Source organism: Spodoptera frugiperda, chromosome 23, assembly GCF_023101765.2.
Source record: "Spodoptera frugiperda isolate SF20-4 chromosome 23, AGI-APGP_CSIRO_Sfru_2.0, whole genome shotgun sequence".
Taxonomy (NCBI): domain Eukaryota; kingdom Metazoa; phylum Arthropoda; class Insecta; order Lepidoptera; family Noctuidae; genus Spodoptera; species Spodoptera frugiperda.
Window position 1 is genome coordinate 8,431,933 of NC_064234.1, and position 19,057 is coordinate 8,450,989.

At 35.4% G+C, this 19,057-nt stretch overlaps 1 protein-coding gene across 9 annotated transcripts in view; it reads right to left on the minus strand.

The window, feature by feature from the left end:
* The window catches only part of LOC118267077 (potassium voltage-gated channel subfamily H member 8), a 90,986-nt gene that overhangs the window by 12,892 nt on the left and 59,037 nt on the right, over positions 1-19,057 (minus strand). For all 9 annotated transcript variants that reach the window (XM_050703114.1, XM_050703115.1, XM_050703113.1 and 6 more), the window contains exon 4: positions 377-607. In XM_050703114.1, the coding sequence (XP_050559071.1) occupies positions 377-607 (231 nt within the window). The remainder of the gene's footprint in view (positions 1-376; positions 608-19,057) is intronic.

The following is a 19,057-nucleotide window of genomic DNA, read 5'->3' on the forward strand; positions in this document are numbered from 1 at the left end:
AATTCGATTGTATTGTTCGATTTCTGGAGAATGTAACAAATCGATGTTATACCCTTAGCTTAGGGTAAGACGCTTATGGTAACAAATAACTATGTTATATTGCATGAACAAATGCGAAACAATGTAACCAACAACTGTATTGTGAATCTGATTGAAAAAGAGTAACCTATGGAGTTTCTTGCTCGTTCTTCTCCATAGGAATCTACACTTTGGAACGAGCAAATAGCTTCACTAGCGGACTGACCGACAGACAGACAATTTCAATATTTGCTTTCACGTTCAAAAGTGCCTTCCTGGTCTATTTGAAATAAATATTTTTTGACTTTTGACCATGAATTTGACATGAGTTTAGTTTTGTGTTTTTCTTCTTACTTACCATTTTTCTTATAAAATATAAGTTCTAGTTTCAGTTCGTGTTTTGCTTCTAGCGCGGAGTCGATCTCATGACGGTGTTCATCGCGTGTGTCTGGCCCGTGGAGGAACTTGCATGCGCAGCCCTTCTGCATGATGTGCGCACGCGCCCACCCCGTCAGCTCACAAAACCCGTCTGAGCAGTACACGATCGGGTAGCACGGCACCTGAGCGTTGCCCAACACGAAGTTGCTGTCTGTGGACCAGAAAATGTGCGGATTAGAGAATTGGTAATTAATTGATTGCGTGTTGTAATAGGGTGACATTAGCATTGATATGATTATTGTAATAAATAAAAAATATAGTAGAGTGCACATGTAAATTAATAGTCAGTTACTAATGATGTTTTAAATACTAAGATAGAGCAATTTCGTCGGTGTCGGAATAAAACACTTAATTTCATGCTCAACGAATCGCATAAAAGTATCTTTATAATAACATTGAAACTTCATATATTGAAATTTTGAAACTAAAATCATATTTTGTATTCGGTCGCGCGTTGATGCCAGCAAAGCTGACTAGATTCATGTTTACCGTGATGTTTTCCTCTTAAATCCAGATTAACAGAATTGGCTTTCTAATCTCCGCTTTGAGCTAACACTAAAACAACGTGTTTGCTAATGTAATTACACTTGTGAAAGAGCTTTGTTGTCCCAACTGTTACTTTAGTGGTCCTCCATTTACTTACCTGATTGTAATGGATTTTTGGACGTACAAAAGATTTTGTGTAGGGATCTGTCCACACAAACTTTTGGAGTCTTTATTACGAATTTAGTTCCAATAATTCAATTTACGTCTGTAGGCTTTATAGATAGAAACGAAGCACGAAGTACTCAATGTTTTTAGGTTTAGGTTTATTTCGGCTTACAGTGGATTCGTGTTGCTTCGTGTGACGTCAGTCTGAGACTGGTGGTCTAGCTATGTAAACTCATACGCTTAGATAGTATAGATAGAAATACAAGAATAGGTTAACCATTAAACCGCAAGTATGTTACGTCATAAAATATTGCATAAAGATAACTTATTTACCGCCTTTGCCCTGCAGTGGGACGATCATGGCTGAAATCTAAATCAAAATCTAACTTGGATTTACAGATATCAACGCAGAAATAATTATTTATGGCATACTGCAGATGTGTATATAAAAATAATACCTGCATCCAGTACAGCTTAAGTAAATGTCGTCTGATTTTTGTTAAGTTTGTAAACCCATGACAGTTTGTTGTATGTTTTCATCTCGTTCAATAGTTACGTGCCCAAAGTTAGACGAACGACCGTACCTAACTACAATACTTGACAATAAAACATTTTGTATCGAAATAAACTTCTGAATTATTCCGTGCAGAATTCTACATTCTCTTCAGTAAGCGCACGTAACTACATAGGGTAGGTAGTATAGTACGAAAATTCGACTTTACGTCAGGTCTTTTCTAGACTTTTGTTCATAGCTTTCACAATAGCAGGGGATTAATTCGACCGTATTCAATGGTACCTCTATTTTATGAGGAACGAGAATTTTATTCAGTTTTTGGGATATAAAATGCACGTGCACATTGAATATTTATAAAAGCGTCCGTAGGTGCAGTTAGGTTAAAGTTTTGATTGCTCTCGAGTGCCCGGTGGGTCCGCCCCACACATTTAAGCGGTGAGTGGGTTATGAGCGTTTAATCCCGGAACTTTGTTCATAGCATTTCCAGTAAATGTTTGCCCCAAGAGACGTACCTACACGTCTTCATTTTTTATGAACCTCCAGCCGTTACCGGAATACAGAATTCAGACTCAAGTAAATAATAAAGCTATTTATTATAATGGATCGATTCCCCATCTTACGATACCCATCTACTTTATCATTTTCTGTCTTATCGAAATGATTGACAACACTCTGATACCCATCCAGTATTCTTTATTAGTATTATATACAGGATTCAAAGAAATGAACATTTTTTTTTTATTTGAATAACCCAAAAATAGTCACAATGTCTGTGACCAAACTAATGAAAAACTACCTAATCCAATTCTGCTATACAAAGTTAAGGAAAGGCACCCAAAACTAATCTTTGAATAGGGAAAATAGATATTTTTCATAGGCGGAATATTTGCGGATGACATTCTATATTACTGATGTCGTTATAGGAAACTGTTCTGGATTTCCTACGTGGTGTTGTTAGTATTAGCATTTGGTAGGTACTCCCGGAGCTGCGGACTACCTAGCGGGTTTACCGGGGCCCCGGCTCAAAAAGCAGGAGTAGGAACGGGGTAGTTTTTAGTCAGTAAGAGTCTGACACTTCCTCTTCAAAAAAAGTATTAGGTACTTAGGTAAAGTGACATCACATGTGTTATGAACCAAGTAGAAAGGAATTGTATTGGCTGTACATGTACAGTTGCCTTAAGACTCCGTCCTTCGCCAGTAACTTGCTCGATTATGGTCGGCTAACTTCGGCGTCCAATTTGAAACCCTCGAGAACTACGATTACAGATCTCGTACTCGTGTATTGGAAATATTATGTCTGCGTTAGATCCGTAATCCTCATACAGGAATAGAAATGTCAATGTAGGATTAATGGCTTTTAGATTCTATATCGAATCTCCACGACAAAATATTGCTTTCCTGAAATATGTAGTATACTTAAGTTTGTACCACTTCTCTAAACACACACACACATCAACAGCCTATAAGTGGCCACTGCTGACCATAGGCCTCTTCTCATACGGAGAAGGTTTGAGTATTATTCACCACGCTTGCTCAATGCGCTTTGGCGATTTCAAACTCTAAACAACATTAATTTAATATATCTAAGATCAATTAATAAGTTGTGTACCAACAACCAATGGACTGGGAATACAAAACGAAAGTCCTAATTAATATCTTTACTCAATTTAGATAAGCAGTTCTTAATTAAAATCTCCAAATAACTTCAGTGTTATAGCCTTGTAATAACAAACAATTTCGGAACCGTGAACTATTTCGAACAATAATTGAGAGGAAGTCATATCGGTTTTCGTTTTGCTCCAACGGTTAAGGAATTTGGAAAATGTGGATAGAAGTGCATTCCTACAGAATTGGGCTGCGCGACAACCCTGCGCTCACTTCCTTATAGCCTCCCTGGAGCTATAAATACAGGTACACCCCTAGCCACAAAGTTCACTGTACCGTTAACGTGAAAAGAGTATTATAATGGAATTTATTTTTATAGCTCTGTCAGTCAAACTTGAAGTACCTATCGATGAAGATTATGATATTAGGTATTTTTTACTGTTTATTTTCTTGACATCAACAGCCTATAAGTGGCATAACTGCTGACCAAAGCCTGTCTTTGATTTCGCACACGGAGAAGGTTTGAGCATTAATCACCACTCTTGCTCAATGCGGGTTGGCAATTTCAAGTTTTCTCATGATGTTTTCCTTCACCGTTTGTCAGTGGTGCTTAAATAATCTTAGAAAGTATATATATGTCGGAAAACTCACATTGTTACTTGCCGTTGGAAGGTTTCGAGCCTTATGCATGAGAAGCGGACATCTTAAACCTCCGGGCCACCACGACCAAGTAGGTAAATAGAATTATACTCATTATGTTAAGTATGTATGTGACAGAAATTAACTTTGATAATGTATGATAAGAACACCATAATGGGAAAGACACAATTATGTACAAGAAAATTATTAATGTTCCATCAATCATTCCAAACTTCCACATTAACCAGATAATTTGACCTTGATCTTGATCTTCGTAGTTATTAAATGATGCTGTATTGAATCATAAATTGAAAAAAGTTCAATGAACTATGGAATAAGAATATTAGAGTCTTATTTGACGTTTTATTCACAGGAGACGTCTATAATAAAATAAATCAATCTCTTGATTTGATTTGAACGTTGACTCGTTCATTAGGGCGTATCTCAGTCTATATTTATAGACTATAAATATAAATATACTGTATAATTTATGAAGAGATAGCAATTCACGTTTATGCTCATAATATGAACTATATTCTCGTCTAAAATGGATTTCTTCCGGCGATAAATGACTTTGAGAATATACAAACAAAGGCGATTAAAAAGGTTGCACTTTACCGAGATAATCTTCACTTTTATTCAAGCACGATAGAATAACATTAACTGATGTTATCCTATCGTGCGGTTTTCTATATAAAAGGTTTAACTGCAGCTTGCTAGCGGTCGCTGCTGTGGCTTCAGCGCCCCAACAACTTTTACCACTGACAAATTGTTGTTTCTACTGTCGAAAACCCCGCGTCAAAGTCAAAATTAACTCTGCTCCCAGCTACTTTTTAATTAAATAATGAAAACAAATTACTTACACACCAAAGGTAGTTTGTTTTAAAAATGATAACGGACAAGTATCACTTTACGCAATTAATAAGGGAGCAAAGTTTTTTAATGAACTCTTAAATAAGACAGGAGAGTCGTTATTCCTCGTTTTTTGTATGTGCTAATATTTATTTTAATTTTGGATCTCGAGAGTTTGAGGGGCGGACGACGACAAAAGAAATGAGTGTGAAGAACAGGAATAAGTATGTAAATCACCGAACACAAAGTTCAAAATAAAAGAAAATTAAGGTCGTGAATGATGGCCTGTTTATACGAATAGAAGAGAGTGTGAATAGGGTCAGTTGCTATCTACAAAGTCCTGATTAATATAATAAATCCAAGAAAAAAATTGAACTGATTTTCAGTATCTATCTATGTATTTTTAGGTCCGTTTTTTTATTTGTACCCTTAGTATGAGTTTGCTTTACTTTAAAATAATCGAAACGACAGCGCGTCTGGCGCTCTGATTCGCCGGCTCGAGTAAACCAACCAATCAGAGCGCAAGGGTACTGGTACATCATGGGTATTCATTATCCACCAGACTAAAACCGACCGTTAATCATACTGAAATAACTCAGAATAAGGATAAGAAAGAAATTATGGCTAAATTACAAAGTTGTGCATAGAAATGAAATTTAATCTTTTAGATATGAAAATGAAAGATTTATTTGAGGCTCAAAATGTACTGAAGTAACTGGCCTGTAGGTTTACAACGGTATTAATATTGTAACAAAGGGCCATAATCATTTGATTTGATCAAATTAGACCAGTTGAGAATAAAGCTAATATTTAATGCTCTTTTGTTTCATTAAGCACTTTAATATTATAAGTAGCCTTGGCTCAAAATTATTATGTAATTTAGAATTTAAAGATTTCGCGAGAAAGTAGTTTAGAAAGGCTTTAGAATTCTTTGTTAAATTACTGAATAACTTTATCCAGTAAAAGGTACTTACTCCTACGCTTAGATTTGTTTAGAAAACTGAGATTAGTAGGCGAACTATTTTTATTTTGTTTTCATAAATAAATCCGAGAAATCCTAAGTATCACTTTTCCTTTTTGCTCCCAAAATGAGATATTTTCGTTTCTAAGGCTATTGTTTAGGTTTATTTCGCATCTGTAGTAGATAAACACGGTCTGATAACGACCGAGATATAAATCTTATTATGTGTATGGTTTCTCGCTAGCCCCCGAGGCGATGAGAACATATTACACCCGTGTCCTTCACGACAAATTATGTTGTTAGACAAAAAATAACGTAGGGGCAGTAATATCCGATGTCAATGTGGAAATAAACTGTGGCATTGATCTAGTGGTGGTGGCCCGTGTATGTCGTGGTGGCCCGGAGTTTTAAGACGCCTACCAAAACCTACCAACGGCAAATACCAGTGTGACTTTTCCGAGTTATATGTACTTTCTAAGATTAATATTAGACTCCATTGGCAAACAGTGAAGGAAAACATTACGAAGAATCCTGGAATTATAATTTCTAATTATTCTAAATGTTTGAAATTGCCAACCCGCATAGAGCAAGCGTGGTGATTAATGCTTACACCTTCTCCGTGTGAGAAGGGGGCTGCCGGCTGATGATGATTGCTCAAATGGCTTTTGTATGGGGCCAGATGTTAATTCTAGTGCTCAGTGTTTTTAGTCTTCATATTTGTACGGTTAGCAGCTGATCAAGATACTCCAATTTCTAAAATTCGTTAATAGATTTTTAGCCTTATTTATTGTAACAATAAGGTTGAAACTTGAAAATCTAGAAAAGAAAGTGGACAATTTAGGATAGGTTCTATAAGATAACGTGATGGTGTCCATATGTGCTTGTCCACGTGTTTTAAAAAGGAAATTCTAAGGACGGTGTTACGTATAAACCAAATGTGTTTCTCTACTGTATGGAGAGTTTTCATTGAAGGCGACAATTTCTTAGCGGTCCGCGCAGACTAGACTTTTATACACGCGATTCTTTTCAATTCAATGCACGCGATCTAAAAATAGGACACACTTAGAACGTCTCTTTTCAGGTTTTGAAACACCCTGTTTGCTTGCTAATGGTATATCCCACCAACGTGATCTCGGTTGGCGATGAATCTACATTTTTTATTTCGTCCTAATAATGTGTTGAACGTGAGCCTATTGAAATTTGGAAAACAATATTTTCATTATTATTAGAACTTATGACTGGATATTTACCATGTTTATTTATTTCGATGAGTTTCCGATATTTCGGCACTGTTGCAAGCGCCATGATCACGGATAAACTGACAGGTTTAACATTATTGTTACAATAAATAAAAGCTAAAAAACTCATCGGGAACTCATCGAAATAAATAAATATGGTAAATATCCCGTCATAAGTTCAAATAATAGTGTTAGTGACCATGTCAGTTTAAAAACTAATAATTTTATTGTTCCTAGAACAAACACTCTCGAAGAATACACATATCTATTTAGTCTGTTGTACTTGAAATAGGTACCTATCAAAAACACAATAAAATTCAATCAACTTAAAGAAATCTTTATCCCGATAATATCAATATCCAATAATGAATAAACAGCCTTGAAACATTTAATCCATTGATTTACAATAATCAAATCTATCTGCTAATTACAGCTCTCAGAGACTTGCCAATACAATTTAATGGAATTAATAATAATCGGCTTCCCTTTCTAATGAATTAATAGGATCAACGCGACAAAATTACGCCATGTTCACAGACACCGGATATTCGATATTGCTAAAGGTTTGACATCAGATTACAATTAAAACGTCTAATTGATGGCAGATGTCAATAAACAACGGATTTTTCCGACCTCGAAATAGAATTTGGGATAGTCCACTTTTAGAATTTGTGCTGGGTCTAAATATTCTTCGTAAATAAACCACGAGAGCCAAGTAGTACCTATATGAGTGAATTTCTCTGAATCGAATCGTAAGTAAGTAAAGGCATAGAGACGTCAAGTAATTAAAATAACTTTATGAAGAAAGTATAGGCAACAAAATATAGACTGTAGACTTACTTTTGACATAGAATTTACATTACAACTGAACTAACCAGAGGAGGTGTGACCTCAACGATACGGACGTGACGCAATCTCGCACTCCTCCCAACAATCGTCAGGCATTCGAATCGAACAAATGGCATCCAGTTACTTCCCACTGGCCAGTATCGTTTGATATATCGATTGAGTTATTTGTTTCTTCCAAACGCTAATTTTCAATAAACCATATTATGATTTGTTACTTATCAACACCGTCGGCATCATCTGCCTGGAATCGTTCTATTGCTGAGCTAAGGCGTTTCACGCGAAGAAAGAAGGAAAAGAGCTTAGCTATGGTGCAACTGAGAATTTTCGAAAGTATCAATAATACCTATTGCAAACAGGAAATTAAATCCGACATCCTCTATTCGATAGTCGAATTAACGATTACCGATTAACGATGCAGTCAAACAAACAAATAACTCATATAAATTAATGAATAAGTATTTGTTTATTATCAACACATGTTACGGTCACATCGTAACGTTTTAAGTGGTCGTACACATTTAAAACTAGAAATAGCTTTATCGCGATCATGACTGCAGCATAGTGCACGTTTGCGAATCGGCGGCTAATTTTACTGAGTCGGTCCGGTCAATGCGCCGGCGAGTCAGGGAGTCGAACAGAAATAACAGGCAGTTAATTGAAACTGGCGCCGTTTCTGGCCCGATATAATGTGCAATCAAACTACTTCAGTAAGATGGTGTGCATCACACGCTAATAATGTTTATATTGTGTAATAGCTCGTAATATATCTACTACTTACGAGAAAGCGCTGTTATTGATTCATAACATCGTGCATACGTAAGCTATTTGGCAATCTAATGACGTAGACTGAACATTATGTATGTACTAAGTAAATACTCGCTTATGTTAGATCAAAATAAAAGTTTATTTTATTCACAAATCAGTTCTAAGTTCGCAAGAAATTCAGTTCTCTTTCGCAAAATTATTTCTAATTTTGTGAACATCGTGTATTCTGTATTCCATCTTCTGAAATACAAATCAAGTTCAACTTGTATGTATAAAATTGAGTTTGTACAACTCCAATACAAATATTAATACCTTTTTCTTGTAGGGTACGCTTTGAACGTGTCTTTTGGCAAAGTTAATCCCCTGCATTCATCAGAATTCCCATAAAGGCGCACAAGGAGTGAGATTACCGGTTGGCCGTTGAATAGCAGCTGATCCACGGTCCTGTTCCAGCCTTCTTTTTACCTTTCATATAGCTTTTTCTTTCAGGATTTTAAAGGTTCGGCCCTTTATTAAAATTGTAGTTTCTATGTTGTAGTTAGTAGGCTTACCTAGATTTTCGAAATTGTATTAGGGACGCACATTAGTTACTCTTTATGAGTCATTAAGGTACGAAGTAATTCCAGGTGTTTTGGATGGACTTTCCGAGCTTAATTTTCATACAGGTATTCGGGTAGAAACTTAAACTACGGTTAATATAATCTTAAATCTGTAACTTGGGAGCATAAAGAATCATGTTTATTAACACGGTGGGTAACTCAGTATTGGTATCAAGTCAGGTATCTTGATTTGAGTTATGTTTATTAATACGGGTCTTACACCCGAATACTGAAACGCTACTCAATTTTAAGTTGTACTTAAACATCGGGCTATCTCTGTCTTTTATAAAGAATTTGTAGAGACAGAACTATTCTTGTGAGCGTCTTATATTGAGTGAGTAGCGTTTGAATATTTTAACGTTATACTACCAGTATTTGTATGTTAAGAAAACTAAATCCATTTACTTTTTATATATTTTTAGTCCAACTGCAAATAAATCTTGAAACCCACTAACGTCAGAGTGCAATATTAAACGTCATTACTCTAATGCAAGTTTACTTTAAACTCACCGCTTCTTAGTAAAATGAGAAAAGCAGACGTTCCTACTAAACTCATTAAATTAACTTAGAAAAAGATTTCATAATAAAACTGTATAAATAAAGTAGCAGTGGTTTTTACTAGATGATATAGTAAAAAGAGAAAGGGTTATCATATTCCATTACAGTAATTGTTCGGTGAAGGTAAATGAAAGCTATATTTTGACGCGTAAGGTACATTTTTTGAGCGACTCTTGGTTTTATGAAACCTTTTGTAGCTAGGTATGTTATATTGTGATCATAAAACAACACGCTTTGGTTTTTGTATAGAATAAAGAAAATCAAAGCGAGTAATCATAAAAAAAAATGAAGTGTCGGCGAGCCATGCTTCGGCACGAATGGGCCGGTGCGACCGGAGTTATACCACGGTGCAACAGAAAACCGACGTGAAACAACGCTTGCGTTGTGTGAGTGACGTTACCGTTACGTATGAGAACCAATTAACCTCCTTCCCAATTCCCTAAAAGCCCTTAAATTCCTAACCCCCAAAAGGCCGGCTACGCACTTGTAACGCCTTTGGCGTTTCAGATATCCTTGGCGGCGGCGATTGCTTACCATCAGGTGATCCATTAGCTCGTTAACAGGTTTATACCATAAATAAAAAAAGTATAAAAATTACGTCTTATTTCATTTCATAGAGAACCAATAAGAGTATTAAAACATGATATGGTGCACCATTGCACGGCTGTGCCTATAGCAGTGATAAACGCACGCAAATGTTCCGCGTTCCTAAGATACACATAGTGTCGATTCCTCATAGCAGCCGCAGACACAGTATCAGATAAAAATATAAACAAAAGAATATAAGAATGTTTTTTCCTTACCCTTGCAAAGTTAAGGAACGTTACATCAAACGCTTAGAAGAGCGGTCTCTTTGATAGAAAACAGAAACGCGACGTTGAGGAAGACGGCATTATCCAGTACCACATAATATTTGGGCTTTGGGCTTAAGATATGTGTGGGTATACCCTAACAAAAACATACGTAAGTAGGTACTCAATTACAATTTAATGTACAAGTAAATAGAGGATTAACTAAATAAATTCGGCTTGTCTTTTTAATCTCCCAATTTGCTCGTTCCTCTCCACAGTTGTTTTCTTATTTACTTAGTTAATGTTGTTATACTAAATGAAAACAAACGAAAGCTTTTTCTTCTAAAATAATGCGATTAGCTAAGAGTTTGTTTTTTTAAATAATTTATTAAGTTGTTCTCTACAGAGAGAGTAACTTAATGAATACTGAGCTGTGGATACTTTTCAAAGACCGCGGAGTCTATGAAGATGTTTTAAGACTTTGATTTGTTTCGGAAGTATAAATGACAATTGTTTTTTTTCTTTTTATCTAGACGTTGGACGAATATATTTATTTGATGTGGAACATCTAGGCACGCACTGTTCTCTTCACTCTTCCGACACTAACGTCCTTGAACCTAAAACTAAACTTCTGTCATGATAGTCACAGATGTTCTAAGTAACAAAAGGGACTCCCAACCTTACTACGTGCTCTCCAAGCTATTTTCGATATTAGTAGGTAAACAAAATAATTATTTACAAGTAGATATAAAATAAAATATCCATCAGAGCCAGATTAATTAATGAATTTCTGAATCGAATACAAACAGTGCTTGCGAGCGTTGCAATGCATTACCTAATTAATTAGAACCAGTGGAGTGTAGTCGAATAGAGGTCCACAGCTGTAAATGCAAACATAAAATATAGTGGAGGAAATTAAAAATGTTTTTATCGTAAGCTTATAATTTTGTAATACTAATTTTTTAAACTAATTATTCAATACTTAGAACCATTAGAAACAACACCACCACCATATAAAGTAGCTTACAATGCGGGAGAGCCATGCTTCAGATCGAATGGACCAGCTCGACCGGAGTGATCCATAGCTTCTCGAAAAACCGTCATGAAACAATGCTTGTTTTCATTCCGCCCTGAAATTTGTACTGTCGTGTCGTGTAAATAAAGTTACTGAAGATGTAGCAGCTTTTTATGGATGGTGCTGATTCGCGGATTACTAAAATAAAACCAAAGTCTACGATTGAATAGATAGTCTACGTATAACTTAAGTAGAAACCTAAGTCTAGACTTTTATTGACGTGGCTACAAATGAATTCTTTTCTTTACTAGTGTTACCAAAGCCTTTTGTCTTCAAGAGTTCGTCAGCTTAAAATAATCCCAAATCTTTTAGACAGATTTTATTCATTGTTTTTTTTTTCTCTCATTTATTACACTTAAATCTCGAAGGCAAACGCATATTTAAGAAGAAAAGTCTTCCAATAAAATAGATTTCAGCTGTACCCATTCAATGTTTCGGTAACCATTACAATAAAAGCGACCATTCATCCCTTTACGATGGACTTTTGTTTCCACTTCAGATAACTTGAAAAGAAAAAGTTCTTTTACTACGTACTTATGTATATGTATGTAGTGAAAATTCGATCTTCGATTGTATCTTTTTAATTACATTGCATACCTAAGATTGAATTTTAATTAAAATTTAATTATGAGAGAGACGAGCCGATGTTAAATTACTGCGTATCAAAAATATACTTTCGTTTTGCGTTACGTTTCATTATTTTCGTATTTTAAAATACGTTAATACTTATAATGCTCGCTATTTTTGAAATGTGATAATAATGAAATTATCTCGTTACAATTATAAAGAATGAAAAGATCACGTGTTTATTTAAAACCACAGTTGTTTATATTAACGAAACAGACTGAGACAATTAGGGTTTTTCAAAACCCAAATTCTTGGAAAAATAATATAAATTGGATCGGCTGTTGATGAAGTTATACTTATAGATGGAACATAATATTACTGTTTAAAATTGTAGACCAAACTGTACACCATGGATGCATTAAAGTGATTTGATTTGATGTTAAATATTATGCTAGTAAAGCTAATAAACATCATCATCATTAATAGCCAGTGAGAATCCATTTTCAAAAGAGTACTTCTATGTAGTAACGCACAAAGGTTTTTATACTTATCTTCACGCTTGCCAGACAGGTAGAAAAATAACACTACATTTTCATTAAGACTCAATTCCAGAAAACAAATAAGTGTTTAATCAAAGCAAATAAAATGAGAATACTTAAGCAAATAACGAACTATCCGAGGCTCGCTTCATTAATAGTAGGTGGCTAATTTGTACGTGTTGAAATCTCAGACTAAGACCCTGCGCAGATTGGAAAAAGATGGCTCTACACAAGGATTTTCTCCTGTTTCGTAGGTGCGTTTTCCTTGTACAAATTTACATAGTCATCAAACTGAGACGGCAATCGAACTCGCGATACGATCAGCAGCTGCTTGACTGACAAAACTATATTATGGGATATTTTCCTAATCATCTTTGAATTATTCGATATATTTTATAAGGTATATATGCCTATATCTATATAGTCAAAAAGCACCTCGTGATACAACTATGTCAAGTTCTCAGTGGTTCTTTTCATAGTCCAGAATTTGGATTCTTGTCTTTCGTCTGAACCAGCCCTAAGTAATTTCGCTCAGAGTTTTCATCCGACGATCCCGCTCGCCAGACATTCTCCAATGTGTTGTATTCCATGTACACAGGTAAAATCAATATTATTACACCCATATGCATGTATGTGTAGGATCCGACAACAGCACGTGAAACTATACTGTAGTGACCAATAGATTTTCAACCATTTCACTTTGCAATTAAGTTAAAAGTTTAATAAAGTATTTTGGCAGTTTGGGTGAGGTTCATATGCGTGTGGTGCTAAATAAACTCATCGTCTGGGAGTGCATTGTAATGCAAACGTTGGTAGACCTGCTACGTAACTGGAAGCCACTCGAGATAGTTAGACTTCGATCTTCGATCTAGGTGTATTTATATTGGGTGAGATTGGACGATTGCTTTTGAAAATGTTAGGAATTCTGCGGGATTCTCTATTTCTACGAGTAAAGATACGATATTCCTAATTTTTACATTGATAAGGGACGGAAAAAAAGTATCGAGTTATCATAAGTCCATTAAAAAATCTAAACCCTCGTTATTTTATTAAATTTAAAAACAAATACCATCATATTTCGCTCATTTTGCTGCGTAAATATAACCCGTTCCCAGTGGACTTTCTACTTAAAAATTGAAAAGAGGATTTTATTAAAGTGACGCTACAACAATTCATAAAGGAGGAAATTACATAAGGACAACAAAAAGCTTTCTTTAAAGCAATCTTAAACAACAAGATTCCTTTAAATATTTAAACTCGTTTTCTTGAATAAACTTTAGAAGGAAGTGTTTGAAGGGACACTGAGAAATTAAAGGACAAATTGCATATTTTGTGTCCAGCACATCAACGTACTCCTTACAGTTATTAGATTTTTAACTTTAACATTTTGATTGTAAAGTCGAAAATCCAATGAAATGCATTAGTAAATTAGAGAAACTTGACTTGCTGGCTTGAATTGTAGTAAGGCGCTTTTTACCAACCATGTTATTGTGCAGGAAATGAGCTTGGGAGAAAAGAAATAAGGGAAGTATAAGATTTTGACGTTTTGCATTTTTCTTCCTTCCTTGAAAATGTTTTATTTGTAAAGTTTTATACCCTTGTGAACGCTTTGTTTTGACCATTTGCAGCTTTGCTGTTGAACGAGAGACAGTTTAAGAAAAGAAGTGTACTTCAGTCCCCACTTTCAGTTTGAGAAAACTGTTGTTTAAAAGTCCCAAATACATTTCACCATTTTGTTTAAGCGTTTCTTTTGTTTTTTGTGATGTTGTATTTAGATATACCTAAACTTTTATCCCATTGGTACAGTATATTTAAGCCTCGTCCCCACTAGGAACATTTGTCGAGCGACATGTGTCTCTGGAGACATCGGGCGATGTCGGGTGATGTCGGGCGACGTCGGACGACATCGCCGCGACATTGTTGACTGTCAACTGCAAGAGGTGTGGAGTAGTAGAAGACATGCAACATTTGTTGACGGAATGTGTTCGGTATTAGGCTGATAGGAGTAAGTTATTCAGGGCTTTGAAGTTGAACCAGAACGATATAGGTACACTCCATTATATCTTAAGTAAACCGACTTCCGATGATGCAAGAAAGGTGTTCGACTTTATGGCCCTGATCCATTGATCTCGTTTTTGTAATGTGTGTTAAGGTACGATGGGACTGACATACGCTGTGCGTTATAAAAGTCTCTAATTATATAAAGAAATTAAAAAATAATGTTGACTGTGCGACAAGGAACAATTTCAACAATGTCGCGGCTTTGGAGACACATGTCGCTTGACAAGTGTTTCTTGTGGAGTCAATTAAGGCTTTATTCCAACAAATAATTGAGATAAATATTTGAGTGTAGTACAAAATATTATTCCAAACATCATACTTGGAACTTTATGAGCGTTCGCAGACTCTGGAGTCTTGCAATAACTTGCTATATTAAGTCTTCTACCAGTAACTAACATAACCTTACCGTTTCGAAGTTAGAACTACAACTAATTGTGTTTGCGCTATTGTTTTGAAAGTTGCTGAAGTATAGCAAACTATTGCTTGTATATAAACTATAGTTAAATGCACTACTCTTAATTATGAATGCTGTGTGCAGTGGTTAGTTAGTTCATGTTCGTACCTACTTCTATAGGAATTCCAAGCAAAAATATATATATTATGGTTCAGTAAAGATAAAATATTGATTCAGATTACGTGCCCTCACTGCGTTTGTTGGTTGAGTGCAAATGGTAATAAGTGGGTGTTATATACATTGTATAGCGGCATTCTGCGTCGAAACCTGTGCACCTCTGCCCACCCTTTCGGGGATAAAAGGCGTGACGTTGACGTTGACTACGTGCGCCCCATTTTGAAAACCTCAATAAATATGAATTAAGTTTTAAGATATTTAAAAGTGCCAATAAGTAACTAATTATCACTTGCAATCAATGATATACTCAATTTCGGTACTTATAAACGAAGGTCTCTTCTAAACGAAATAGGTCAATATTTTAGTACTCCCTTTATAGACAACCCTGAGACTGCATAAAAGTGTCCGATGCAGTGTTTATTAATTTATCGATTAATTTCCTCGGCTGCGCTAAACATGTCTGCGTTTAAATCATGTTATACTGCATTACTCTAACGAGAATGAAAATGTTAATTATATTACTACGTAGTTCGCTCAGGACGGCTTCATAAGATAATGTGGATCTAGATGCAGTGTCTGCGTGTTCAACCAGTAACAATTATGTACATTGTTATGTCAGTTATGTCCGCTCCCGACCTACAATTAGATCTATACATATAATAAAATCGTAGAAAAGTGCTGTCTGTACATTGAAAATAAAAATAAAAAAAATAGCAAGGGTTATTGTTATGTCGATGTCGAACCCAAAAATGTAATTAACTTTTTTTTTGTCTGTTTGTCTGTTTGTCTGTTTGTCTGTTTGTCTGTTTGTCTGTTTGTCTGTTTGTCTGTTCGTCTGTTTGTCTGTTTGTCTGTTCGTCTGTGCGCGCTAATCTCAGAAACGGCTGATCCGAGTTGGATGCGGTTTTCACGAATATATTGTGGGATGCTTAAATTTACATTTAGTGTTTGTTTCATGTCAATCGGTTCATAAATAAAAAAGTTATGTCAAATTAAAGAATCACGTCGAACATTCTATGCTTATACCATTAATCTCCGCAACTATTTGACGGATTTGGTTGAAATTTGGTACAGATATAGAACCTTAGAAAGGACATAGATATATTTTTATTTCAAAAATCAAAAAATAAAAATAAGAAATAAATTATTTATAAATAATTCTATGTCGATCGTTACACGACTTCGGTTCATGTTATTGTTTTAATTTATCGAAAAAAAGTAAATAAATAGTAAAAAGGTATGAAAAAAATAATATCAATATAAAGAAAATGCTCTAACGGAGTATAGATAATTCTATGTCGATCGTTACACGACTTCAGTTCATGTTATTGTTTTAATTCATTGAAAAAAAGTAAATAAATAGTAAAAAGGTATGAAAAAAATAATATCAATATAATTAAACTTTTAGTACAAAGAAAATGCCCGAACGGAGTATAAATAAATAATCCAAGTTGTCTTTATCCTCGATAGATGGCGTTGGGATCGAAATAGATCGCGCTATGGTTTCGTTACATTCATTTGGTTGGGTATCGGCCGAGCGCTTCGGTACTATCGTAGAAAAGTGTATTATCAGTCGTATGATTATTTGTCTGTAGTGGTCCTGCTGTTTCGTATATTCTAAATTGGTTTCGTTGTATTTGTCAATTAATAAGTTTATTTGTTGGGTTTTCCTGGTTTTTTGGTTAAACTATTTAACGTAGGTTTAGTTTGATATCGATTATTAGTAGTTACTGTAGTTGTTTTTTTAATAAAATTGTAAGTCTAATTTTTTTTTAATTAGATTAGATTTAAGTCGTTTCTTTTAAATTATTTAGTTTAAGCTTGGTTATTATAGCATAGAGGATAGGTTGTAATATAGTTTCTTTTTTAATTGTTATAAATTCGTAATTCGTAGCTTTCTTTAGTTTTAAGTTAGTTTAAGTCCGTTTTTAAACTATTTTTTCAATGCCCTAAGTGAGTATACATCTATTAAATTCAAACGCAGAGCTCATTATGTTGATTTTTGAAGAGTTCTCTGGAATATCTTCCACATCTCATTTTTGAAGAGATCCCGCGAGATCGGGAACTATGTGGTTAAAACCAAAAATTTGCCGGAAGTCACTATTCCACGCGAACGAAGTCGCGGGCAAAAGCTAGTACGTAATACGTTTAAACACATCACGTTTCTATTCTCCTAAGACTAAGCAGAAATGGAACACCTCTTGTATTATTCCACAAGGCGGATATTACCGGAATTGCTTTATTTCATTATAATAACTGTTTTCTCTAGCTCGGAGATATTTTTCTAGAGTAAGGGTCGGTTCACACATACTGGCAAGGGGAGAAGAGCAGATTTTTGTCACGTTAAAAATAGAGGTTTTAGTATTGGTATTAAGGTTTGTTTTCATGTGCACTGCTTTTGTTATTAAGAATGCTTGAAGGCGCTTGGTGTGATATTATAACAGGAACTGGTCGGCTCCGATCGCGTACTTTTTCTCTATCGGTTCAGAGCGCATCTGCTTCGAGCCGGTCTATGTGAAATAGTTGGCGACTCCGCTGCGACCAACACCAAGTGGATACAATCCGGAAAAGAAAAGAAAAATGTGCACCTATGCTCTCCGAGCCGGTCTGTGTGAACAAACCCTAAATACTCAAGTTTGTATAGGAAATCTCATCTTATAAAAAGTCTTAGTGAAAATTAGATGAGAATTGTAAGTGGTGTAACAGTGTTACAAAGTTTTAAAAGGAAGAAAGGAAAGTTTTGTTCAATTATAAAGGTGTTGAACTTGTTCGGGTTTGTCACGTGGAAGTATACAAGGGTGTCGGGGCAATTTCCAATGGCATTATGTGCTTAACACAGTTTGTTCGTTACGTCCATTTTCTGGCCTTTTCCTATCAACACTGGTTTTGAGTCAATAACACGGAAAACTGTTTGCCTTACACGACCCATTGGCTTGTAACATAAGTCAGTAATATTGTATTTGTAACAGAGATTGGTTTTGGTCATGGTTAGGTGTATTTTATATATCGACCGCTGAAATATTTTGTGATAGCCGAGGATTTGTGACGATAGGAAACTGGACAATAACTTCCATAGCAAAAACACTTTTTTTAACTATTAGTAAGCCAGACTTATGTAGACTTTTAGATTAGACTTTTTTACTTTAGGAAAGCCATGTTTTGGTACGAATAGGCCGTCTCGACCGGAGTGATACCACGGCCTCACAGAAAATCAACGTGAAACAAAGCTTGCGTTGTGTTTCGATGTGTGAGTGAGGTTACCGGAGGCCCAATTGCACCCTTCCCAATCCCCGATTCCCCAAAATTCCTTAAATTCCTAACCCCAAAAGGCCGGCAACGCACTTGTAACGCCTCTGGTGTTTCAGGTGTCCATGGCGATGCTTACTTATCAGGAACAGACACGAACTCACAGAAATTATCACATTCAGACTTTACCCACAAGATAACTCAATTCAAAAGTAACTACGTTAAGAAACATATCTAAAAGTAAGAATCGCAACGTCTAGGTACTCTCTAAAGGTCAAAAGACTACTCGAATTCAAGAGAACGATCAATTCATTAATGCACTGAACCGTGGCTGTACCGTAATCTCGGCTGCGCTCTGAAATAATAATAGGGGAGGGGGGAGAGGGTTTAAGCTATACCTAACAGGACTTAGGTAAACAATATGTAACGTACCTACAGGCTACATGATCTAAAATGTAATAAGGTTTTTAATATAAAGAGCGCTGAGCGTTTCACTATGAGAAGAAGAGAAAATGGTAAA